The sequence below is a fragment of the Schistocerca piceifrons genome, chromosome 6, assembly GCF_021461385.2.
Source record: "Schistocerca piceifrons isolate TAMUIC-IGC-003096 chromosome 6, iqSchPice1.1, whole genome shotgun sequence".
Taxonomy (NCBI): domain Eukaryota; kingdom Metazoa; phylum Arthropoda; class Insecta; order Orthoptera; family Acrididae; genus Schistocerca; species Schistocerca piceifrons.
The window spans coordinates 572555435-572581958 of record NC_060143.1 but is presented as its reverse complement, the minus strand read 5'-3'; the positions used below and the strand labels follow the sequence as shown (position 1 = coordinate 572581958).

The window sequence follows — 26524 nt, the reverse complement described above, 5'->3', positions numbered from 1 at the left end:
TTGGGTAATCAACAGATCGCTGGTTCAGATCTCAGCATTGTCTTCTTTTCGTCCAGTTTGAGTGCTTACATCATTTAAGTATTAAATTAATCAAATTCCTGCTAATTGATACATATGCCGATCATTTTAATGAAAATACACGTTTTCTTATTCGAAGTTACACATCCCACACTAAATTCCAATTTTGGTTGCAAATATAAAATATACCCTATCGATATTTTGCAAAATATTATTAACACAGATTGTTTAAATTAAAAAAAAATAAAATATCAATAATTAAGAAGTTATATTTCCAACTGGAATTTTATTCTTGATTGTGATCAGAAACAAACACTTTTGATACATGCATGGAAGAGGTTTGATATTTGAGATCTGAATGTCACACACAAATATAAAAAAAAATTGATAAATGTAATTGCCACATGATCTCCTCCTTACTCTACTGTCTTTGCAGCCTATTGCTTACATATAAAATGTAAAATTTCATACACCTTCAGCTGTCTGCTACACCATGTCCAGACCCTTGTCTAAACACAAGGATGACTGTGTGAATTACATGAAGGGGTGGTGCGCAATTTAATGACGAATTATTTACAGTGGTAATATGTAGTACACATTTAACAAAAACCAAACCACAGAACATGAGCTATCAGAATCAATCATAAACTAACAAATAAAATGGGAGAACAGTTTCACACTATATAAATGTAAAGTCATCAAGAAAATATATGTATGCCCTTCAACAATTAAGTGAACCTACTAATCAGAGGTCATAATTACATGTCATTGTTAGATAACTATGGTGTCACATATTGACAAACAACTAGAGTGTGATGCTAACATTGATGCCTGTGAATCAAATGAAGCACAACAGTCACAGACATATATTAAAGAGTACCATCTAAAGGTGAGTTATTTACATGTTTTCATATACTACCAGAAAATAAAACCATTTACCTGAGGTCAACACTATGTTAACTACATGTATCACCATATACCACACACTAATAAACTAATAAAAACAGCAATTTAAAAGTTATATCAAAATAATCTCTTAATTACAGATGCATGTGGTGCCACCTACTACATAAAAATATTTTCAATGAGAAACTGTTAAGCTAATGTAATAAGCCATAACAAATTCCCACTATGTAGGACATGTCAAAATAAGTTGTAACCCATATAATCAAGAAGTGGTTACTTGACTGGTACACTATATGACCAAACCACATGCCTGTCTAAGAGCAGATTTCCCACTTCTTGATGATGCTGGTTGTGACTTCTTTCATATGATATTTTGACATTTCCTACACAGCTGGAATTCGTTATGGACTTATTGTTTTTTACATTAGCTTTATAGTTTGTTTCATTAAAAAATTTAATAAATAGGTGGCACCTTATGGATCTGTGATTAATATATGATTTTGATGCAAAATTAAATTCATTTTTGTTTAGTTTATTAGTATATGGTACATGGTAATGAAATGGTCATATGGCAGTATTGGCAAGGAGAGCCCATTTGGGGTTGTTTGGCCACCTAGTGCAAGTATTTTTTATTAGATGACACTTCAGTGATTTGGGCATCAATGACGGTAACAATAACACAGCACCCAGTTGCCGAGTGGATAAAATCTCCTACCTGGCCAGGAATGGAACCCGGGCCCATTGCACAGCAGTCAGCCATGTATGCAAACATGGTACAAGGTATATACAGACAGTTAATCTGGGGTTGACCTCCTAGAAATGGTTTTATATTTTACTAGTATAGGGGAACATATAAATAATTCACCTTCAGATTGTACTCAGCAGTATGCAGATGTGATTGTTCTGCTGCAACTGTTTCATGAGCATTGATATTACCTTTAAATTCCAGTTGTTTGTTGATACGTGATACTGAAGTGCTCTAAGAATGACATAATTTTGACTTACATTAATAGGTTCATTTTATTTTTATATGGCATATATAATTTTGCTTCCCAGATTTTATTCACACAATGTGCAGCTGTTCTCTCACTTTATTTCTTAGTTTATCATTGATACTGATATTGCACATTGTACAGTTTGTTTCTTGTTAATTGCTTACTACATATTACCACTGTATGTAAATGATCTCTAACTGTACACCACCACTTTATTACATAACTGACACTGTCATTATTGTTGATGTCTTCAGAGAGGGTGTAGTGAAATGCCTAAACCAGTCACACGAATAAATTAAGTTCATAATATAGACAGCTGAAAGTGCTTTTAATTTTACATTTTATACTGAACAGCTGAAGTCCTCCAAACATCTTATACAAAGACAGGCATAAAGAGACAATGTTTACCTCGTGCAGAAATTCCACACTTCTGTCACAAGGAGTGGCTGTTTCCATTTCAGTTCGTGTCCCTTTTTTAGCTCTCTGATTAGGGCACGTAGAGTTTAGTCATTTCGAGATATTAATGATCAATGGAGAGAAAGGGTGAGGGTAAAGCCTCATCCAAGGTGTCTGTAAGGAACAGTTACAAGGGTTGGTATTATTCTGCTGAAAGATCCAGTGGTATTATCTCTGAACCACTAGCATCTGATGGAAGTGACAGGGTACAATTTATACAGTATTATTTAAAAGTATTACATACATAGCTGCAATGCACCTGATAGTTCTAGGATTGTTATGAACAGAGAAAAATTTGTGCTGGTTTCTTCTTAACCAAAGTGTTACATGTAAGTCCAATGTTGGTCACTGGAGGAGAAGAATCTCTGTTATGATTGTTAGTAAAGGATATTCTAAGTTAAATGTGGAGACAAAACATGATCGAAAGTGTTACCTTAGGAAATAAACGAAGAGAGAATTTGTGACAACTCTGAGCAAAAAAATGGACGATACTGTCAGGACTGTTACGACTTCACACTGGAAGAATCAGTGAAGCTTTCGTATGTAGGGGAGCAGGATAAGATGAGGTTATATACGCAAATAATCAACACTATGTTCTGTAGCATATTTGCAGGAAGTATAAAATCAGCGCAGTGTACGGTGAGATGGAAAGCAGCAAGAATCTAGTTGAATGAGAGGGGACGCGATAAGGGGAGACAGAAGGGAAGTAAAGGTAGGGAGGAAAAAGTAAACAGTTAACGGGGGTGGGAACAAATAAACTTAGAATGGGGGCGATGATGAAAACCATACAGGGAAAGAAACATGAATACAGAAAACAAGATGAAAAGATGGAAATGGAGAGAGAAAGTCAGACAGGAGAATAAGAGAGAGTGAAAGGAAGAATGAGAAGAAAAAGGAACACAGGGGAGAGGTGAAGAAGCAAGAGAATGCAGATAACCGCCACTGCTCGGGCACCTCCAGTGAGTTGTCACTGGTGACGGCCTCTGCAGGCTGGCGGAGAATCTGACCTCTTGGTCCTGGTGGGCGTGGTCGAGTCCGCGGAGCCGGTGCGCTCCAGCGCGCTCACCGCCGGCGAGGTGGGCGTGGCCGCCTTCCTGCGGGCCGTCGTGCTGTCCGGAGCCGGAGGCGCGCCCAGCCCGGCGAACACCTTGCTCTTCACCTCCTTCAGGTGGCTCTTCAGCACGCGCTGCTCCGCCTGGCCCTGCAACACGTCCACCACCTCACACGGCTATCCGTAACAGCCTCACGTCTACGTCCTATTTTGTTCGTTACTAGTGCTTGTTTCGTGTGTGCGAGGCGAGCTGGAATAATTGCGAATGAGTATTTTTGCGATACAGCTGACAACCGTGTAGAGCAGCGAGAAAGGGGTGGGGTTGGGGGGGCGTCGAAGCAGATGGTGACCCGGCGCCAACATACTCGAGATGTTGACAGTTTATAGGGAACATACACTGAAGAGCCAAAGAAACTGGTACACTGCCTTGTAGGGCCCTCGCGAGCACACATGCAAGACGACGTGGTGTGAACTCGACTAATGTCTGTAGTAGTGGTGGAGGGGGCTGACACCAAGAATCCTGCAGGGCTGTCGATAAATCCGTAAGAGTACGAGGGTGTGGAGATCTCTTCTGAACAGCACGTTGCAAGGCATCCCAGATTCAATAATGTTCTTGTCTGGGGAGTTCGGTGACTAGCAGAAGTGTTTAACTAAGAATGGTGTTCCTGGAGCCACTTTGTACCAATTGTGGATGTGTGGGGTGTCGCATTGTCTTGCTGGAATTGCCCAAGTCCGTCGGAATGCACAATGGACACCAGTGGATGCAGGTGATCAGACAGGATGCTTACGTACGTGTCACCTGTCAGCGTCGTATCTAGACTTATGAGGGGTCCCATAACACTCCAACTGCACACGACCCAGACCACTGCAGAGCATCCACCAGCTTGAACAGTCCCGTCCTGACATGCAGGGTCCATGGATTCATGAAGTTACCTCCATAACCGTACACGTACATCCGTCGGACACAATTTGAAAGGAGACTCGTCCGACCAGGCAACATTTTTTCATACATCCACAGTCCAGTGTCGGTGTTGTTGGGCCCAGGCGAGGCGTGAAGCCTTGTGTTGTGCAGTCATCAAGGACACACGAGTGGGCCTTCGGCTCCGAAAGCCCATATCGATGATGTTTCGTTGAATGGTTCGCAAGCTGACACTTGCAGATATCAATGCTGGGTAATCAGCAACAATTTGCGGAAGGATTGCACTTCTGTCACATTGAACGATTCTCTTCAGTCATCGTCGGTCCCGTTGTTGCAGGATCTTTTACCGGCCGCAGCGATGTTGGAGATTTGATGTTTCACCGGATCCCTGACATTCACGGTACACTCTTGAAATGGTCGCACGGGAAAATCTCCACTTTATAGCTACCTCGGAGATGCTGTGTCCCATCGCTCGTGCGCCGACTATAACACCACGTTAAAACTCAATTCTTGATAACCTACCATTTCAGCAGCAGTAAGCGATCTAACAACTGCGCCAGTCGCTTGTTGTCTTATATAGTGGTCGCCGACCGCAGCGCCGTATTCTCCCTCTCGTATTTGAATACGCATGCCTATACCAGTTTCTTTGGCGAGTCAGCTGTTTAGCGGGTAGAAGGCAGTTGTAGGACAGCTACGTAAGTGTAACAGATAGTAGTATTATGGCTAGTGGCCATCATTGTCACGCCTTTACTACTGGGCCTATTCGTAGTTGCACAATGTGTGTTACTGCTTTGATGATGGAACCCTCAAAATACAAAACTGAGTCACTAAATTTTGTTTGCAGTACTGATAAATGTTGCAGTAAAATCTGTGTTGATTGTCAAGATGGTCGCAACAATTGAAGTACATGCTGAAGACCTTTAGTTTTAAACAAACCAGGGACACTGAAGCAATCTGAATTTTCTGTGTTGTTTACTATTTTGTCACATTGCACATTTGTTTACCAACTTGTGTGCAGCTGTGGCTCCACTTTAGTAATGTTGCTGCGTTTTCGCGTGCAATGTTCTGACGTTGAACAAACATTTCGTGCAGGATTCAGAAAGCGTCATTTTAATTGGTTTTTATTAAGTTAGTAAAGTGTTAAAGAGGCCAGGTTTGCTGTCAGTGTCGTGCAATTTTATTTCTGTTTCAGCAATGACACTACAAATTGTAACATTAGCTACAACGTTTCGAACGTTAAAGGGGAGTGTCTTTTCTTGAGACGAAAATATCGTGATTTGCAATCTGACAGGGAACTTCTCGCCATCTGGAGGTGAATTTCTAAATTAATGAACCACTGTGAGCGTAACTAGTTACTTTAACAGCGGAGTTGTCCATAGTTGATCGGCGACCATTTCGTTTTGTAGGAATTATTCTCATTCTTTCCAGTTTTGGCAAATACTTAGGACTTCGTAGTGATATGAAGCTCACGTTATCAGAATTTTAAGCTGTTAATACAGTCTGAGTGACTTTCGGCAGTAGATGGTTATTTCTCCATCTCGTGTCGACTGCTAAACGGAATTAGTTGCGTTATTTGCCAGTTGTTAGGCTTAGTACACAGTCATTGTGATCCAGCTGTGGGCCAGGTTTAACTGCTGGTAAGAGGGTGCTGGTAATAAGGTCAAATTGACATCAACGCAAAAGGTCTACGTTTCAGGTAACTGAATGCAGTTTACGTACTAGATAACATGTCTCCCCTATTACCTTGAGTTTGTGGCGTTCCAGCCAGACAGGAGACGGCTGGACAAATCGAATGGTAGACCTGGCCGTAAGGGCAACTAGCTTCGTGACGCTGCTAATTAGAGCGACCCTCTCATCCGAAGTGCAGTGCATTATTACCTAACCGTGCAAACACAGGAAAGCGATCGCGCAAACTGTGTTCGTGGACACGGGCAACCGCTTGCTCTAACGTCATTAAATTTGACGATGAGGGAGGGAGACTGGGTTTATACGTCCCGTCCTCAACGAGGTCATTACAAATGGAATACAAGCTCTCATTGTATCAAGGATGGAAAGGGAAATCGGCCGTGTCCTTTGAAAGACACCATCCCGGCATTTGCCTGGAGCGATTTACGGAAATCGAGGAAAATCATAATCTGGATGGCCGGACGCGGGTTTGAACCGTCGTCCTCCCGGATGCGAACCCAGTGTGCTAACCACTGCGCCACCTCACCCGGTACGACGAGAAAGAATCAAGGAGCACAGCACAGACGGAAACTGAGTGACTCGAAATGTGCAAGTTGCGGTAAGAGGGACACGACGCGGAGCGGTGTGGGTTTGAAGTGTGTAGCTCAAAGGAAATCTCACTGGCGATATCTGGCAAGCAAACAGTGTGGGAAATTTTTCCACGTACACGATTCCGTTTTAAGAGCTGTCTTAGTAGCGGAGGCACATTTGCAATCAAAACAACATTTTTAAAAAAGACACGTGCTACAATAAACTTCCACGGAAAAGATCAAGTAGCGACGGTTTATTGAGAGGAATTCAGTTACAGAGGGAATAAATGTTAAAGTGTACGAGGAATAGAAAAGTGCCCGTCAAAATTTAATTATAGCCCTATGCAGATATCGGATATACTTGTGCAGCGCGAGACAGCACTGCACTTTAAGAACGCTGGAGTGTAGGCTTTTTTTTCTTTTTTCTGTGGTTTTAGGGCGCACAACTACAATGGTCATTAGCGCCCAGACTAAGTTAGGAATGCACTGCAAGGCACAAGGTTAAAACAGCAACTAAAAGGGACAACACTATAAAAGACATTACCAGGCATAGGATTTAAAAAAAAAAACAGCAGAATCCTTGGACAAGTTTGTCAAGTTGATAAAACGAAGAACGCGAGCAGCTGCTCGTGGGTCATCCGCTAAAATGGCATCCAGAGTACATGGCAGGCCAAGATCAACGCGCAGTGTATTAAAATTCGGACAGGAGGTTAGAATGTGGCGTACCGTCAGCAACTGCCCACATGGGCAGAACGGCGCCGGCGCAGCCGTCAGCAGATGGCGATGGCTGAACCGGCAGTGTCCAATTCGTAACCGGGCCAAAACGACCTCCTCCCGCCGAGATGGGCGTGAAGAGGTCGTCCAAGCCGTGGGGAGAGGTTTCAAGGCCACAGCGACAAAATGCACTGACAAATGACCCTGCTACACTCAGATGAAGGGACACAACAAGAAGCTGTCCGAGGCTGGAGGCTGTCCTCCCTGTAAACGAGACGGCGCCGCCGCCCTGGGCGGGTCTCCAGTCGGCCGCCTCCCCCCTTAACGAGTGAGCGCCCCCTGCACAGAGAAGCGGGGACTGACCTGCGCGATCTTGCTCATGACGGCGTCCCAGCGGCCGCCCTTCTTGGGCTTGTGCGCCGGCCGCTGGTTCTCCTGGTCCTCGTGCGGCTGCGGCTGCGGCGCCGGCGCCTCGATCATGGCCTTGATCTTGGACACGACGTTGCGCTTGGGCATCTTGAACTTCTTGAGCTCTCGCGGCTTGGCGCCGGCCGCCGGCTTGGGCTGGTCCTGGGGCGCCGCCTCGACCGCCGGCGGCGGCGGCGTCGTCGTCGTCTGCGGCGCGGCCAGCTCTGTGATGACGGGCGACGACAGGTTCTTCAGGTTGTTCTCCTCGGTGAGCGCGCGCTCCGCATCCTCCAGCGACGCCTCCTCCGGGATGACCGTCGTGCTCGCCGTCACGTTGCTGCCCGTCGGGCTCTGCGCCTCCTTCTCCTGGAACACGCCGCCGGACAACATGCACCGTCTGTTCTGGAGAAGCGCTCAACTACTACAGCCAATTGTTCCATTAAGCTTCGGGTGTGCAGCCGCAAGAAATCTCCTAATATTTCGGCTGTATAACGTTCAGCCATCTTCAGAGTGAGCCGCAAGACTGCCGCTCCAGTGCTCGCTTCGTCCCTTTATACTGTTGTACCGCGCGACTGCGCATGCGGCCACAGATGCAAATGGGCCAGAGACGTTGCTCGGCGGCACAGACGTGCATAATGCGCGAGTTATATCTATGACTCCGCAGTTGATCTGTGTTGGCATGTCGATATATCATTGTGAGCTGCACTGTGACGACATCTTTGCGAGTTTATTACAGCAAGTGCCGGATTCCATGATTTATCGAGATTGAAACCACTATCTCTATTAATTAAATTCGTCGTCAAGCGAATTTCAATCGCCTCCTTCACTATCGAGTCCCAAAAGGATGATGTAGTTGCCAAAATTTCGACGTTTGTCATACAACATTGTATTGGATTGTTTGGGGAAAGAGACCAAACAGCGAGGTCATCGGTCTCATCGAATTAGGGAAGGACGGGGAAGGAAGTCGACCGTGCCCTTTCAAAGGAATCATCCCGGCATTGCCTGGAGTGATTTAGGGAATCATACAACATACTGTGACCATTATCAATACAGTGCTCTGCCACTGCCGACTTGTTAGGTTGTAAAAATTAATGAGATAGTGGTTTCAATCTCGATAAATCATGGAATCCGGCACTTGCTGTAATAAACTCACAAAGACGTCGTCACAGTGCAGCTCACAATGATATATCGATACGCCAACAATGATCAACTGCGGAGTCATAGTTACAACTCACGCATTATGCACGTCTGTGCCGCCGAGCAACGTCTCTGGCCCATTTGCATCTGTGGCCGCATGCGCAGTCACGCGGTACAACAGTATAAAGGGACGAAGCGAGCACTGGAGCGGCAGTCTTGCGGCTCACTCTGAAGATGGCTGAACGTTATACAGCCGAAATATTAGGAGATTTCTTCCGGCTCCACACTCGAAACTTAATGGAACAGTCTTTGCGGCGCCAAAACCTGAAGATACTACAGCCAGATTTAACCGAAAATTGTTAAGGCAATCTTTAATATTCCTATCGCAATATGGGTTTACACTCTTTCCTTACACACTTGTATACTCGTTAGAACCAACTGTAAGAAACAGAAACATTAGCCAAAACTGATCTCAATATCACTGACATTTTTACAGAGACGAGCAAGAACAAAATCGTGGAGACTATCACCCACAAGCAGAAGAGGAGGAGGGTCAAGTACCAGAGAGGGTTGGGTCAAGTCGAGGATGGGGAATTAACTAATAACCAGATATGAAACTTCATGGCAGATTAAAACTGTGTGCCCGACCGAGACTCGAACTCGGGACCTTTGCCTTTCGCGGGCAAGTGCTCTACCATCTGAGTACCGAATCACGACTCACGTCCGGTACTCACAGCTTTACTTCTGCCAGTATCTCGTCTCCTACCTTCCAAACTTTACAGAAGCTCTCCTGCGAACCTTGCAGAACTAGCACTCCTGAAAGAAAGGATATTGCGGAGACATGGCTTAGCCACAGCCTGGGGTTGTTTCCAGAATGAGACTTTCACTCTTGAGCGGAGTTTGCGCTGACATGAAACTTCTTAGCAGATTAAAACTGTGTGCCGGTATACCACTTGCCCGCCAAAGGCAAAGGTCCCGAGTTCGAGTCTCGGTCCGGCACACAGTTTTAATCTACTAGGAAGTTTCGTATCAGCGCACACTCCGCTGCAGAGTGAAAATCTCATTCTCAATAACCAGATAATTTATGCCAACACACAGTCAATACCTCTGTTAACAACTGTAGTGAATTTGACGATAAGGATCTCCGTATAGTGTGTGTATGAAGTTTACACTGTAAATCTTCTGTAAAGGCAATGAAGCTCTAATAGCTTGCTTCTAAGCTACGTTCTGTGGACACAACAGAGCTGTTCACACGAGAATGCCCTTCTGGCGGAGTGCACGGTGTGTGCACGGTCTACTCCAGAGAGGTGTGAGGATGCTCCTGCCCACCTGGCTGTGCTCCGAGACGCTGCCGGTGGAGCCGCTGGGCGACGCGTCGTGCGCCGCGGAGGCGTCGTCGGCGTCGGCGTCGGCGTCGCCGTCCTCCGGCCGCCGCGGCTCCAGGTCGGAGAAGACGCCGCTGGACTCCATCTCGGAGGAGGCCGTGAAGCTGGGGCAGCGCTGCTGCAGCCGCTGCGACTCGTTGTACAGCGTGCCGTCAATCACCTGCACACACGGGCGCTCGCTCTACTTCCGGCCAAATGGTCGTCGCTCTGTTCGTCCTCGAGATACGGAGCACTGTGGATCAGTACTGAACTCTTATTACCTCCAGAACGCACGCAATCCGCTCAGCGAACACAGCAGCAACTGAGAATGAAACCAGCTATGCGCCTGCTTCCACGACTTCCTATTAGATGGAACTCATTACACTGTTGAGTTCCATCAATACGTCGTTCTTGACGAAATGTAATGAGCGTACAGGGGGAGGCATTCAAAACAGTTTTTGGAAATGTACGGGAAACTACAAACTGGATTAAGCGAGCTTGTAATAAAAGTTGTTCGTCTCGACGGGCGACAGCAAAAGAAACTACCCCCCCCCCCTCCCCCCCATTCTCAGCGGGCGGGATGTGTGCTCAACTTTGAAATTTTAATTCTTTTGTATCATCCGTCTTCTGGCTGGTTTGATGCGGCCCGCCACGAGTTCCTCTCCTGTGCCACCCTTTCCACCTCAGCATGCCACTCGCAACCTATATTCTCAATTATTTGCTCTATCTATTCCAATCTCAATTTTCCTCTACAGTTTCTATCCCTGTACGGCTCCCTCTAGTACCACGGGAGTTATCACCTGATGTCTTCACACGTGTCTTATCATCCAGTCCCTTCCTCTTGTCAGTGTTTTTCACATATCCCCTTCCTCCCCCAGTCTGCGGAGGACCACCTCATTCCTTATCAGTCAACCAAACTTTCAACATTATTCTGTAGCGCCACATCTAAACTGCTTCGATTCTCTTCTGTTCCGATTTTCCCACAGTACAGGTTTCACTACCACACGATGCCGTCCTCCAAACGAACATTCCTCAAAAATTTCTTCCTCAATTAAGGCCTATGTTTGATCTCTTAAATAGGAACCCCAAGTTTTACTGCCGATTTTGATTCTCTTTGTCAATTACAGCACTACCTGTAACAACGAAAAGATGTTAGATAAAAGAGTTACGTATTTACGGAACAAACAAATCCACATTAAAAATAGGGATTCCTCTTTAAGATTTCGAAAATGATCCCAGCCGACACACTTTCCGCTGGGGCAGGGAGGTTAACAACTTTTATTATAATCTTTTTTAATCCGATTTATAGTTTCACACGACTCCAAAATCAGTTTGAAATGCCTCGTCCTGTATTCACTGAACTCTCCGCTCGTTTTATCTCTATGATGTCAGCGAGCACCTCATCTACATTCAAAGTCACTGCTTCAATCTGAAGGCCCTTTGTTGGTCGTATACTAGATTTTCACCTACCAAACGAGGTTCCCGCGCAACGTAACAGACACTTAGGCTGTGAGATAAAATTCCTTTACATTACACGTGTCTACATTTTACTTTTATTTAACCGTCAGCTGTCATGTGATTCACGTTTTAACTTTATATTTTAGAAACTATGTTCAATATGTTTCTTAGGGAATATATTTAATGAACTAATACTAACTGATACTAGAGCACCGCTAAAATAATGTTTAGATAATTTCTCTGAAACTAATTTGGATGGAATTGAGGTACTTCAGCCGAACTGTCGATTCGGGTAGTTGATTCAATCTACAGGTTATAGAAAAAAAAATCTGTAAGTTCCAAATTATTTTGTTTTCAAAAAAATTTCAAATTTATACTCTCCAGATTAAATACAATCATAGTGGCATGTTTTGTCCCCCTGCCCTGTCAGATAACCCGTCAACATGTTACTAACAAGATTTGCATGCAACCAGAACCAGCGATGTGCTGAGTTCGACTATTTTGATGGAATAAATTTCCCAAAAAAAATTGGCTTTCAGTGTAGTTTCAAGTTTTAGAACAGTTAATTTGACTTAAGAAAGGTGATGTATTTTCTATTAAAAAGAGTATCGATCACGATTTATTTATTAAGGCGACCGGTTTCGACCACTACTGTGGTCATCTTCAAACCATTGAATAGGAACCTCTTTCTGCTGGAGAATCACTACTCGAATAGTGATTCTCCAGCAGATAGAGGTTCCTACTCAATGGTTTGAAGATGACCACAGCAGTGGTCGAAACCGATCACCTTAATAAATAAATCGTGATCAAGACTGTTTTTAATAGTAAATATCTGTAACACATTGATCACTGTCACTCCCATAGTGTATTCAAAAGTAATTAATGATGATGTAATTGTGACATATAGCCACCCTGACGCCACCACAAACGAAGGATCCTCAAGCTGTGCGGGGAGTACCGAGAGACCGACAGGAACTATCGTTTTATTTTTGATTAATCATATGGTAACACGGATGACTGCCATACTGCAGCAGATAATATGCAAGTTTTTGCTAGCGCTCACGTTCAGTTTCGGTTTGTTATTGGAACATTAATATCGCCTGAAACATCTAATAGAGCTGTGACTTAACCCAGAAAGCCATTACATTAGCTGACTGGATTGTTTCCAGGATGAATCTCTCACTTTGCAGCGGGGTGTGCGCTCTTTTGAAACTTGCTGGCAGATTGAGTACCTGACCGGGATTCGAAGCCGTAAACTCACCTGGGCAACTCGGTCGGCAAGAGCACTGCCTGCCAAGGGCGAGGCTTCGGCTTGCGCAGTATTAATCTGGCAGCAAGTCTCAGATCCACAGTAGCCGTGGGTATCGCTATTTAATAACTGGCTCTCGATTGAACGTCGCAAAATGAAACCCGGGTGAACCACACATGCCGCGAGCTCTGTGAGGCTATTCGTGGACGATGCTGTTCTCCAAGTGCGCAAACTGCAACGACAAAACTGTAGTGAAAAGCATGGCGGCCTGCAGAGACCGACGAATGGCGCAAACACGGAGTTCACCGGTTTCAAGAACAAAGTATGGTACGTAAATAGACAAAAGGACTCATTACTCCATTACAGTTTAGGCAAAGAAGTCACTGGGAGCCGTAAAATTCTAATAAATATTGGATTATCCTCTCGAAGCGACGTAGAGTGGAACAACATATAAACAGGCATAGGAAAGGCGAGGGCAGGTTCATATTCATTGAAAGAAAGCCAAGGAAAGGCAATCCAGCCACAAGCGAAGTGTCTCACTAAAAACTCGTCCCACTCATTCTGGCAGCGTTAATGGAGACGACAAAAATTCGAAGAAGAGTCGAGTAATTCGTTAACAGTCCGTTTAGGACGAATTTATGGAGAAACTGGCGCTCACACGACGGCTTACTGAAAGTTTTTTTTCCTTCCCACACAGCACCAGCAAATAAAAAACAGTATGAAATATAGCTTATCCAGTTTCACAAGTAAGGGGTGTCTTCCAGGCGATGGAAGCCGCGTTAAGTGGCCAAAATAAAAAACCCTCGTATCAAGTGTCGGTGGACCCTTGCAGATTTTGATTAGTAGTTTCACACTTGCCTAGCCATTTACAGATAAAGTATGGAACAGTACGCTCTATTAGCTTCATAGCTGGAAATGACAGTGAGTCGGACTATGACGTCTAATCACCCGACTGGTTGATCGTTGAAGTAAATGTCAGCCTTGGATTTGTTAACCAGTATATTGTTCAAAAAATCGTTTACAAAACATACGAAACAACGAAATTTTCAGGTGAATCGGCGGGGAAAGGACTGTGTGTAAACCACTAACCAACAGAAACTACAGAAACATGGGATTAAGGCACCAGGAAATAACTTTCATGGTTCTACAGTGAGCTATAGACGGTAAACTGTAGTGGAAGACAGATTCAGTATAAACAAAAATCAATAACTTTAGGTCGAAGTGCTACTCTAAGCTTGAAACTTTGGCGGAAGTTGTGACGGGGCAGAGAGAGAGAGAGAGAGAGAGAGAGAGAGAGAGAGAGAGAGAGAGAGAGAGAGAGAGAATTTCGCGATACTCGCATGGCATCTCAATGGAACGTTGTCCAACCGTGAGGGAACCTCATTACGTTCAACTAAAAATTAACGGCAGCCAACATTTTCTCCAATAGGACTTTGCCGGCCGCTGCGGTCGAGCGGTTCGAGGCGCTTCAGTCTGGAACCGCGCGACCGCTGCGGTCGCAGGTTTAAATCCTGCCTCGGGCATGGATGTGTGTGATGTCCTTAGATTAGTTAGGTTTAAGTAGTTCTAAGTTCTGATGACCTCAGATGTTAAGTCCCATAGTGCTCAGAGCCATTTGAATTTTTTTCTAATAGGATTTTCACGGAAGATTCATGTCACGGAAACATTGCAGAAAACTAACAATCGCTTCTCGCAGTCAAAATTAAAAGCTACTCAAGGTATTACACTGAACTTGCGCAGATACTAATGAATCATTCATGTCTACTGACTACATTTCGAGAATGGAAGGTTAGTGTACGGTGCAATAAGTCAACTCTATCAAGCAGTGATCAACTGATGCGACGTGGAACGATCGTTTAGATTCCATGACTCCAGTAACAAAGTGTTGGGGTTCAGATACACACCCTGCCACGCATTGCTCCGTTTCTTGACCCTTTCCACTGTACTATAGAAACGAGTGTTGCGTTCCTAAAGAGTTTTACATTGAAGTGTCCGTAAAAGCTAGATAAAGTAGTTGCACATCAGCACAGATAGTCCTCTGAAAATCTAGGAAGACAGGTAGACGACTTCAGGAAACATCTGAAGACCATAAGGCTTGGGAAATGTGAAACGGTGCCTTTATTGACCAACGTATACGAAATGGTTAATGTTGACGATGGCGAATCAAACGCCCTAACACTTGGTAAAAAAAAAAGTGTGAATACGGGGAAACAATCTGAATTGAAAGTTCGAGGCAAACCACTACTCGAACCTCGGAACCATGCCTGCAGAAGACAAGCTAGAAGGTTCGAGCACTGGCCCAGCACTCTGAAATGCCACGAAGTCCAAAACAGCTCACACTCCATTTGAGAATACAATTTTAACTGCTCTACAGTGGCATTATAATTAACGAAAATAGTACCTCACCATTTGCTGAGCAACTCGTAAATAGTTTAATGGCGCTCTCTTAACTACTGTTAGATTTGATATCAGCACGTTGCTAACACTTTCCGTTATATCACGATAAACGTCACCATTTCATATTTGTATACTATTTTTAATGCTTGGGTCCACAACGGCTTTAAATTTCCTGGGAGCAGTCATTACTGTATCTTTTTCATAGGAGAATGCTTTATTTCATTGAAAATTGTTTACATTATCAAATTTAGGTATCACCAAACAAAAATACGCTAAAGTTTTGTTTCGTTGAGTGAAGATTACTTAACATCTCACGACGTACACAATACTGTGAAGTAGATCAAGATGATATGGCGTTGTATGTTCTGACAAGTGGGGTTCTATAACCAAGACCGAAGAAATGCAACCTATTTGCTGGTTTCGTCATCATACCACAGTACACTACAGTATGTTACCACATATCTTCGAATTTTAAAAAGCAAACAGTACTAACGCTTGATCCATTCTACGTTACTGACTGGGTGGATTCGTGACATTTTGACAAATGGGATCGCAACTATTTTTGTGGAATGTTACATGATGCTACCCAAAGTGATCAAAGTTAACTAATCGTGCACCAAATAAATTCTTTGTTTTAAACAGAAAATAACCTGACGCAGAATGCGACTTGTTTCAGACAATTTCGGTTTGTCTAAATCGAATGACAGCAGTGTACTACAACCGCTAATTGTGAAACGGTACCTTTTTTCGAAGTCTTGTTGCATACATTGCTTGTCTGTATGTCGTGAAGATCGAACAGGCGGTGTATTCACGGAAACGCTGCTAGTAAACAGGTACTATCAAATAAACACACAGCTGTTATTGATGACTGGCAGGATTCAACGCGATTCACATCAACCCTAAGCACTTGAAACCAGCCACAGGCAGCTGCGTCCAGCAAACTGAAGCGGAGCGAGCTACTTGTTTGGTGATGCGCTATTGGCCAGCGCTAGGCAAATAGCTGGCCGAGCACACGAGGGTCTCAGGTTGACTGGCCAATTCAACACTACCGGTACTGTCAAATCCCGGGGTCGGATTTTCATCACTTCCTTCCCCTGTCGTCGTAATGCTATCATCTCGTCCCACACGGTAAAAGTGAATATATATTTTATATTTCCATGGACCGCACGATTTCCTTTATCAGCTACAACAAATACACGTACGAAATAATTTCTGTGAATGTGACAGAATAATCTTTTTGCTTTGTGGGCTAGATGTAAAACACTTTAACGATATGAGACATCAACAATTACTGTTCTTTAATTTATTAATGCTCTATCGAAATTATATATTAATTATGAGAACAAGAACAACGAAAAAATCGCAGAAATACAGAGGTGACAGTGTATGACGTACAGACCAAGAGGTGGGAGAAAAACTGGATGTCTGAGGTGTGAGAAGCTGTGAAGATGGGGTGAAGAGTAGTCACGACATAAACAAAGTTTATACTTTGTACTTTAGCTGTCGTCATAAAGACTAGCTACGAGCGTAATGGCCCGAAATCTTCGAAAGCACCTGCTTACTTTAATTATGGCTTCATTTACAAACGTTGGGGTGTAATCTGATCACGACATTCATATTTTATTACTACACTCTCTATGAAGTATTGCTATATATTTTAGATTTCGCATGGAATTTAAATAGTAATGACAGAAATAATGGCGCAACAGACGTGCACAATACGCTTGCATGTAAACAGGCATCGAGACACTTAGGATTTACTCCTCAACAGAGGACGATAGTATCACGCAGACATCTGTTGATTCAGTTATTCTAGTGGAAGTCTGTTTCCTTGCAGCTGTTATTTTATTTTGATGATTACATGATGTACGTGCAGTATATTTCCAACTTTCTTATCTCCAGGAACGATTAGGCGTGGTTCCTGAATCGAATGCTGTTATTGCTATTGCGTCGCACAATCAAGCAAGGTGACACACAGTTTGATAATTCGTGTCAGACGCTCTGTGCTTCGAAACGTTTCGACGCAGAGATTGTACATACATGAGATAAACAACAAGATAAAAATAAAGCTGCAAGGAAATTCATTTACAACGCAATAAATAACATCGGACTGAGATGAAAAACAAATTGACCACAGCTGAAAAATCACTGATGAACTGAATCTCGTATTCGCGAACCCTGTCACCATCAAAAGAATATGAAAGGAGCGCCATACGTAGTGAATTTCAAGGCAAGCTGAAATTCCAAAATCAATCGTCAGTAATGCAAATTCCAGTAAAAGGAGATTGTCGCGCCGAAGCCGCAAGACTTTGACTATGGAGCAACGCGACACTGTCATTTGTTCGAATGAATCTTGTTTCACACAGTTTCCAACTTGCCAAGAAATTTAGCGAAAGTGTAATGATTTGGGCAGCAATATCGAGGTATTCCGTGGACCCCATGGTTACACTGCAAGATAGAATTATTGCCAAGGATTATGTGACTCTTTTGGCTGATCAGGTCGATTGCATGGTACAGTGATGCTGTGTTCAAAGACGACAGGCCCACCTGTTCACACAGCTCGCATCGTTCAGGGTTGCTTTTGCGAGCACGAAGATGAGTTGTCGTATCTCACCTGGCCACCGCAGTCACCATACCTCAGTATTGTTGAACTTTTGTGTTCTGCTTTGGAGAGAAAGGTATTTGAGCGCTATCGACCTCCATCTTCGTTAGATGAACTATCCATTATTTTGCAGGGCGAATAGCACGAGATTCCTTTCAAAATGTTACAGGACCTGTATTTATCCATTTCGAGACGACTGTAAGCCACTATGCATGCAAACGGATTTCTGACACCGTATTAGATACAGTAGTGTATTGTGTTTTTGCTGTTTCCATTTTTTCGTCGATCCCAGTGTTTCAGAAACTGAAGTATCCCCTACCTATGTTTGTCCTCTCCCTTCGATGTATTTGTCCAGAAAGGATATCATATCGGAGATTTTGGACTTTTATCACATTAAGATAAGGGAACTTTCTTTTTCCTTATAACCGCCTTTCTGGGGACTACGCAAGGGCTCTGCAGGAATGGACAAGGTATTTGCAAACACTGTTCGTCTAAAAACCAGCTTCCTCTGTTTATTAATTCGACCTCAGAAGGACACTGGATGGCGTAGTTGGGGTTGACGAGTTCCTACACCGGAAACCTTGCCACACGGTCGCCTGCAGAGCAGTGCCCGACAGGTGTTGCCGCCGTTGCCAGCCTTCTGCGCGAAGCACATACTGGTGCAGAAGACGAGGCGTTGCCATAGCAACAAACACAAAAACTGCATTACGTGATTGCTTGACGCAAACGCGTAAAGCTCACTGCAGTGGTTAGGAACCGTTTTGCGTCGATTGTGTATCAAGTACCTCAAAATAGTGTAACAATGCCTTACCATGTTGGAATAACATGACAGAAAAAATTCAAAGAACAACCGCATGATTATTGACGGTATTGTTTTCATCGACGTAAGAGTGGCCCATGAATGCTCAACGAACCGACGTGGTAGGCATTGTCAGGAAGTCGATCTGTGTCGCGGACACCCCTTCCTGACGAAATTCCAAGATCCCACACCTTCAGCAATTCGTTCTTACAACTTCCTCCATGCTATATCTCCGCATGACTACCGCACTACTAAAATTGGATGGACTGTGACTCATTCAATCCAACGACAGTCTACCTTCCTGCCTGTCATCCACGAATGAAATAGGAATGTGGCGAAGGGGAAACGATACAAGATTACCCTCCGCCATAGACCAGACTGTGGCTTTCGGAGTATTGACGTAGATGTTAAAAGTCAACGGTCTGCCACCCTGTCGTCTATGTAGTTCGGAGTTGGCATACCAAATTCACTGCTCTATAGGAGAAAATAGTTACTGGTTCTACACCAGTATGTGCTTCGCGTGGAAGGCTGGCAACGGCGGCAACACCTGTCGGGCACTGGACTGCAGGCGACCGTGTGGCAAGCTTTCCGGTTTGGAAACTAGTCAACCCCAGCTACGCCATCCAGTACCCTTCTGAGATCGAATTAATGAACAGAGAAAGCTGGTTTTTAGGCGAACAGTGTTTGCAGAAACCTTGTCCATTCCTGCAGAGCCCTTGCGTAGTCCCCAGAAAGGCGGTTATAAGGAAAAAGACAGTTCCTTAATCTTAATGTGATAAAAATGATTGAATTGATTTTGATCACACGTGTCGGTGTCTCGGGAAAGCCCCTAGTCAGTTTATTATGGGGCAACACAGCTTACAAAAACTTGCTGTTTCAAATTAATGGACAACTTTATTAATCTGTACACAGAGTTTAAGTCTAATTCAACCATAAGTGCTGTACTAAATTGCATTGCGATGGTGACCAACAGCTTCTTTAAGTTAGTAGTCTGTAAAATGTGCTGAAATGAGTTTAGCGTATTTTGCAACCAGCGGAAACTACTCCTGTCAGAGAGAGGAAAAAAAAGAAAAAAACAGAGAGAGAGAGAGAGAGAGAGAGAGAGGTGAATACGCTCCTCTTTAAAAGACTCTGACAAAAGAGCGGAACCAGCTGCTTATTTTCATTCTGCATTGCTGACCAAAAGTGATGTGATGCGAACATACTCGCGCTCTTTTGACGCAGAATATTCTAAGTTGTCATATCGTTTGACCCAGTCTCTCTATAGTGGAGCCTTCATACTCGGCGTGTCCCTCTCACTGCCAGTGTCTGTGTGTGTCTCTCTCCCCCACTGTCTTCTTTCTCTCCCATTGACTTTATTTACTGCCTGCTTTTGAGCGTGAGCACGCAGAGCAGTTGCGGCGTGGTGGGCGGACAGGGGGGAAATGCGGGCGCAGCACGTCCTCGCTCCAACACCACATGGAGGAGCCAACTGTGAAAGACAGGACGGGCCGTTCTCACAGCAGCGTCGTCCGAGAGCAGCAATGACGAGTGGGCACTTTGTAACTCCGACAACGTCTACGCATTTCACTCCACAGCGCGAGGAATATTACCTTTTTACGCAGTAAGATGGGTACGCAATACGTACGTAGGACTGACTGCTTCAGGTAAGTTTAATTTTCTACTTGACTACTTATCTTACATAGTCAAAAGATAGGGAAACAAAAAATCTTAAGGATCTTAACGCGGATAAAAACTTTTAAAACTTGAAAGGAAGCTCTTTAAAGAAGAGGAAGGAAAATCACGACTTTTATCAAAGGTCTTACGTTCTTCCGCGGATGGTGATTTAATAAAGACGACTTGCACCTCAACCTGTATGTCTTCTTCTGGCGAACCAAGTTTCGCGTGGTGTCGTTATCAAACATCACGGTCATGCGAACTGGATGTGACATTTATGACAGCGTTGAAGAAAGTGTAGAAAATGTAGGTTTGTCACAGAATTTATTAATTTATGTGTCTATAGGAGGATTGCCAGCCACGCTGGAAAATAAATCAGGATTGGTAATGCACATGTACGGGAAAACGAAAAGCTTCCAGTACCTAATTCGTCCTAATCTGCAGTTTCAAGTAATTGATCTGGAATGCGACAGCGTGTATAAAGGTTGTCTACATTCCTCCAATCATTTCCCCTCAGAATCGAGTTCCTCGTTTACCCCAAGTCCCCACACGACTGCCTACCGTCTCCCCTGTGGCGACGGACTGGGGTTCAATAGTCGCTGCCGGCCGAAGTGATCGTGCGGTTAAAGGCGCTGCAGTCTGGAACCGCATGACCGCTACGGTCGCAGGTTCGAATCCTGCCTCGGGCATGGATGTTTGTGATGTCCTTAGGTTAGTTAGGTTTAACTAGTTCTAAGTTCTAGGGGACTAATGACCTCAGCAGTTGAGTCCCATAGCGCTCAGAGCCATTTGAACCATTTTCAGTAGTCGCTGCTTGCAAATCTGCGCTTTTCGCCTGCTTACGCAGCCCTGATTTACAGTACATGCCACTGCCATTGTCTCCACTGTACCGCCGCAGCTCAAAAATTCTAGTGAGCCAACTTACTTTTTCCCCAACACCTACGTGTTTAAAATTTTGATCCAAAGCATGCCATCACATGAGCCTACGTGTTAAATTCCGCCAGTCTGAGAAGGTCCGCGCAATCTCACGTATGGTCTCCACTGATCTGTCTCCTTCCTCTTTCGCTCACATTGCTATTCTCTCTCTCTCTCTCTCTCTCTCTCTCTCTCTCTCTCTCTCTCTCTCGTCGCCTCTCTTCTACCGTCGCTGTATCTCTGCTATTCTCGAGAAAGGACGAATATGTTCGCGAGTCAAATGTTTTGTTGAGGAAGGCGGAATAAGCATTGAGATAGCTGGTTCCCCACTTTAATGTTAGTCTTTTAAAGAGGAAGCTACTCGCCTATTTTGTGGTCTAACAGGAACATCTTTTTGCTGGTTTCCTTTTTTTACTGTTACAGCAAGGTGTCTTGCTTATCTGTGTAAAACGAATTCTATAGGTCAGTAAAGTTTTGACAGTTTTATACACTTTGACATCACATAAACAACAAATAAGCACGTCTAATACGTATAATGAACACAGACTAGTTTGTTTTAAATTTTTTTCTGGATAATTTGCCGGCTTGTGATTTGTATCATGACAGTAAAAATGTCGTTGGAAATACTGTTCTTGACTGAATTTGCAGTCTTCCCAGTTTTACACAATTTTTGGCAGTCATTTTAATTTCATTTGAGGCATGTTAAGACCCTTTTTAGCTGATTTTTGTCACCGCAGTACCACTTGGGGCATATTTGTATAGGCGTGAAGTGCCCATTAGCCAGAGACAACGCATTAGAGTTCTGTTGTTGAAAAATTCTGACTGAAAACATAGTATGGTGATCTGAGAACCCTCGCGATGACCCTAGGACCTTTGCCGTATGTTCACTACGTCAGTTGAAACGACACTCTGGTTCTCGGTAACGCGTAGCAGTATCTAAAAAAAATTTAACGTTTCCTGAGATTATCATCTGATAAACATATGGTAAAAATGTCTACGACCTGCCATGAATAGAAATAATGTAACTGGTCATCACCACAACTGGTACTTTTCGTACCCGAAAATCATGGTTTTTCGGAGTTTTCTCGGGAACAGCCTATGAACAAATTATGGTTTCATAATCCTCCTAAGGTCCACCCTAGACAACACCTAATGCAAAGGAACCAACATAATTGCTCAATATGCGAAGGCTGGAGGAAGTGTGTGCTGTCATTAAATTTTGACCCTGTTTTGTAGGACAGCCACACCATTATTTCGACAGGTACACAAATGATCGCTAGGCCAAGGGTTGTTCAAGGCACTTCAGTCTTTATCTCTGCGATCAACAGAAATGATCCCCCTTTAAAAATCGCATTTTCGCTCGCGGCTTTTGGAACACATTGGTAACGCGCGCAGTCGTGCACGGACAGATTTTAATGCCTGCACCAGTACGTGTTGTCGACACAGTGCAGCGGAGCTGACTGGGGAAATAGTGTGACGGGTCGGATGTGCTTGTTTTCTGTACGGTTCAGTATTCCAGAGTCCACTATTGTGGGTCTGACACTTTACGTGCCTGATAATACATCGCCAGTGATGTTTCGAAGCTGGGCGTGTGGCGAATAGATGAAAGTCAGTCTGCACATGATGTAGAGGTAAAACAGACATTAGAGTTTTGCGTCTGTTCCACTTGAAAATAAATATAACGACCTAAATTTTGATCTAAATTAAATCATTAATCTCGATTACTATTACAGTCTCCATTTAAGAATAGCAAGTATGTAGGGGTCCATAGTTACAAAAATATTTTAACAATTTCGTGTACGTTACAAGTAGTTTGACTTCTGTGATACTTCGACACGCTTTCATTAATTGCAAGCATTTGTAATTGCGTGGTTTTGGTTCGAAAATTTTAATAGGAATTTACTTCGCTCCCTGTAGTTCGATGAAACTGATATGTCTTAACTTTGTGTGAAACAGGAGAAAAAATTAGTCACCTGTGGAAGACATCACAGCAGTACAGTGTAAGACCGCCCTTAACCTTGATAACAAGGCGAGGAGAACATTGGATACGTAGGCCAAATCCAGCTGAAGCGACTGGCTGATGAGCAGACCGCTACATGTTCTGAGTGGGGTTAAGATGGGTTGATTTAGCGGGCCAATCTAAGTACGATGGCGTCTCCGAATTTCTGTGAAACCAGGAAACTATGGACGAAGCCAGGTGAACATGACTGATGTTGGGAAACGAGAGTGTACACAGCGTACTCATCCCTAAGGTCTAGATGAAAGGAGAGCACATGGTGACTGAGAATGTTGAACTTTCTGATTCACGTTTGCAGTAACCTGAATGAGTGAGCCCTAAATTATGGTACGAAAAGAAACCCCCAAAACGTCACAGTAGCAGATTGAGCTGCACCCTCCGCACACTGCGAGTTAAGCTCTACATTGGACCGTTGGTGATTCGGCGCTTCGTATGATATGAAATACGAACAACAGTCGGAGCATACGTCGCACCTCCAATCGGCTACTGACCAGCTTGTGCGCGGCTGGACCCTCTGAAGAAGTGCAGCTTTATGTGCAACTGTGAGCAAGGCCCCTTTGCGAGGTAGCAGACTCCAGACGGCCATTCCGTGGAACGTTGTTAGAAAATGGTGGAGATGAACCTGTATTCACTGCAGCGCCGAGTCCCTTCGGGTTTCAGTGCGATTTTGCTTGACTAGGTGTGACACCCATCCCTGGTGGCGTGACTGAATGGTGCACCATTCATTGTAGATACAATGGATAGTCCCATTTGATACATCGACAAATCGGGCAACTCTACTTAAAGTATGGCCACAGCTACGTCCAAACATGACAGCTCGTTTTTCCGTTCTGTCACGTCGACTCTTACTGCGCCGACTGCATACTATCCACTGGCACGTAAATACTACCTCACAGCAAGCACTTGAGTTAGTGATGCTATGTGCTAATTGTGCCCCACCTACTGCGTTCCTAAGCGACAACTTTCCTGTTTGTAAGGAGTGACTAATGTTTTGTCACAATGTAGGCAAAAAAGGCAATGCATTGCCGTTCCCCTACTTCCTAGTCCGCAGCAAACGAAATGCGTGCCTTGGCCTCAACATTTACATAAAACCTATCCACAGCGGCCTGTATTTCCACGCTACCAGGCATCAGGCATCACCGCCCAGCACAAAGTCACTGTGTTACAAACATTGGTGCATAGTGCAGGAACGATATCAGAAGCTGATAACGTGCACCGTGAGCTGAGCCACCTGCGCAAGATCTTCGGGAAGAAAGACTACAACGTTGACCAATTAAATGAAGTTACGTCAAGAAAGAATGACAGTAACATCATCGACGAGGACCAGGAAAAACTTGCTTGCTTGCTTTTCAGTGGCTCCGTATCGGGTAAGATAAACCGGCTGCTGAAAAAACAAAAGATCAAATCGATTTTCAAGACCCCGACAAAAATCCAGTAATTGCTGATACCAGTTAAAGATGCAGAAGGCCTCTTGGCAACTGGCTTCTTCAAGATACCTTGTGAGTGTGGCCAGTCTCACGTCGGGCAAATAGTACGCACTGCAGAACAACGCAGGGAGGTGCTATCGTGCGTTAGCTGAGCGTGCTTGAGACGGCAATAACCCGAGCAAATTTGGTGAAACTTATGTCGCGGCTCGGACTAGCGAATGCTGGGACTGCGTAATTAAGGAAGCCATCGAAACAGAAATACCGGTAACACCCTTAACACACACAGCGGCCTGCAGCTCACCGCGGCGAGGGATCGAGCAGTAGTGAGCTCGAAGCGGGTACAGGAGACCTACGAGGAGGACAGGTCGCGGCGCGTACGTCACGAAGGAAGGTCTGAGCTAGCTAGATAGCCTAGCTAGCTAGCTCGCTCAACTCAACAGTCAATCTACGTTTCTACACCTCTTAGCTCGCAGCTAGGTGTGTACGTACAAACGAAAACAATCTTCTATTGGAATCCGCTATTATGGAGTCTTACTGCTATTAATCCAAAGGCCTACTTATAATTTGTTACGGCTGTGCTGGAGTACAATAGAAGTAAAATCATGCCAAAATGATAAGTTGCATGAAGCCCCAGTGAAATGAGGACTGTTAAGCAGAAGAGATTAAATGGCTGTTATACTATTTATATAGAGTGTTGATCTTAAATTTTGTTTTAGAACTGTTAATCAGGAAGAGTTCGTAATAGATTCCAGTGGAAGATGCAATTCTCGTCAGTAGGTACACGCCCAGTTGCGAGTTAACAGGTATAGAAACGTAGTTTGTCTGCTGGGCTGAGCGAGCGAGTGAATTCAGGCGTTCCTTCATCACGTACGCGCCGCTGCCTGTCTTTCTCGCGGGCCTCGCGTGAGCACCAGTGACGTCACAGCCAGCAGCTAGTGTATATAAAGGCGTACCAGCAGCCCACTGCCAGTCCTACCACTTCGCAATAGCCAACGAATGCTTGGTTATAAGCTCGTGAAGTTTTAACTATCTGCCGCGGCTTCAAACTTTTTATTCCATATTATCACTAAAATATTTTCCCCTAGCGGCAGAAGTCAGAGCTTTTTCCTAGAGGTACTGTGACTGTTGATGTCTACTACGGTTTGCGAGCTTTTCTCCCGTTGCGTGTGGAACGCTCTTCTGTTATGTTATTTATTTTTTGCAACTTTAAAGACATGTTACTTGATATTTGAAAAAAGGTCGTACACATTACAGTTTTCGTTTGTCATCTTTTTGTAGTGTTTTTGTTTTGTTTTTATCTGCAAAATTTGACAAAGAACGTCCTATGTTCGGTGATGTGGATTCCCTTATGTTTGCTGCTATATTCGATAGGCGGTACGAAGCTGGAAGGCTTGCCTGTGCGCGGCGGTCTCCGCAGCCGGTGGCGGCGGAGCTGGAGGAGGACGAGGGCGGCTCCTCGTGGGCGGCGGGGGCGGCGGCCGGAGGTGGCGCCCTGGCCTCCTCGTGGCCGTCGGCGTCGCTCTCGGTGAAGAAGTCTGAGTCGGTCATGGGGTCCTGGGGCTGCGCCAGCGCCAGTCCGTGGCCCGCCGCCGCCGCCGCCCCCGCCACCTGCGCCTTGGGCGGCGGCCCGGGGGGCGACGACAGCTCGGCGCCGCGGCTCGCGGGGCGGCTGCTCTCGCCGTCCCCCTGTACAGGGAGAGAAAAAAAGTCAGTCTGGTAGCAAGGAAGTCGTTTACAGCAAGCTAGATTGTGTCTGATATGCATTCTCGAGATGGACTTAC

At 44.6% G+C, this 26524-nt stretch overlaps 1 protein-coding gene across 1 annotated transcript in view; it reads right to left on the bottom strand.

Annotated features, from left to right (window-relative positions):
* The window catches only part of LOC124803461 (translation initiation factor IF-2), a 562926-nt gene extending 536635 nt beyond the window's left edge, over positions 1-26291 (bottom strand). Inside the window, exons 1-4 of the mRNA XM_047264651.1 lie at positions 26139-26291; positions 10189-10404; positions 7678-8088; positions 3383-3576 (exon numbers count right to left, since the gene is read on the bottom strand). Coding sequence (XP_047120607.1) covers positions 3383-3576; positions 7678-8088; positions 10189-10404; positions 26139-26291 — 974 coding nt within the window. The remainder of the gene's footprint in view (positions 1-3382; positions 3577-7677; positions 8089-10188; positions 10405-26138) is intronic.
* Positions 26292-26524: the final 233 nt, after the last annotated feature.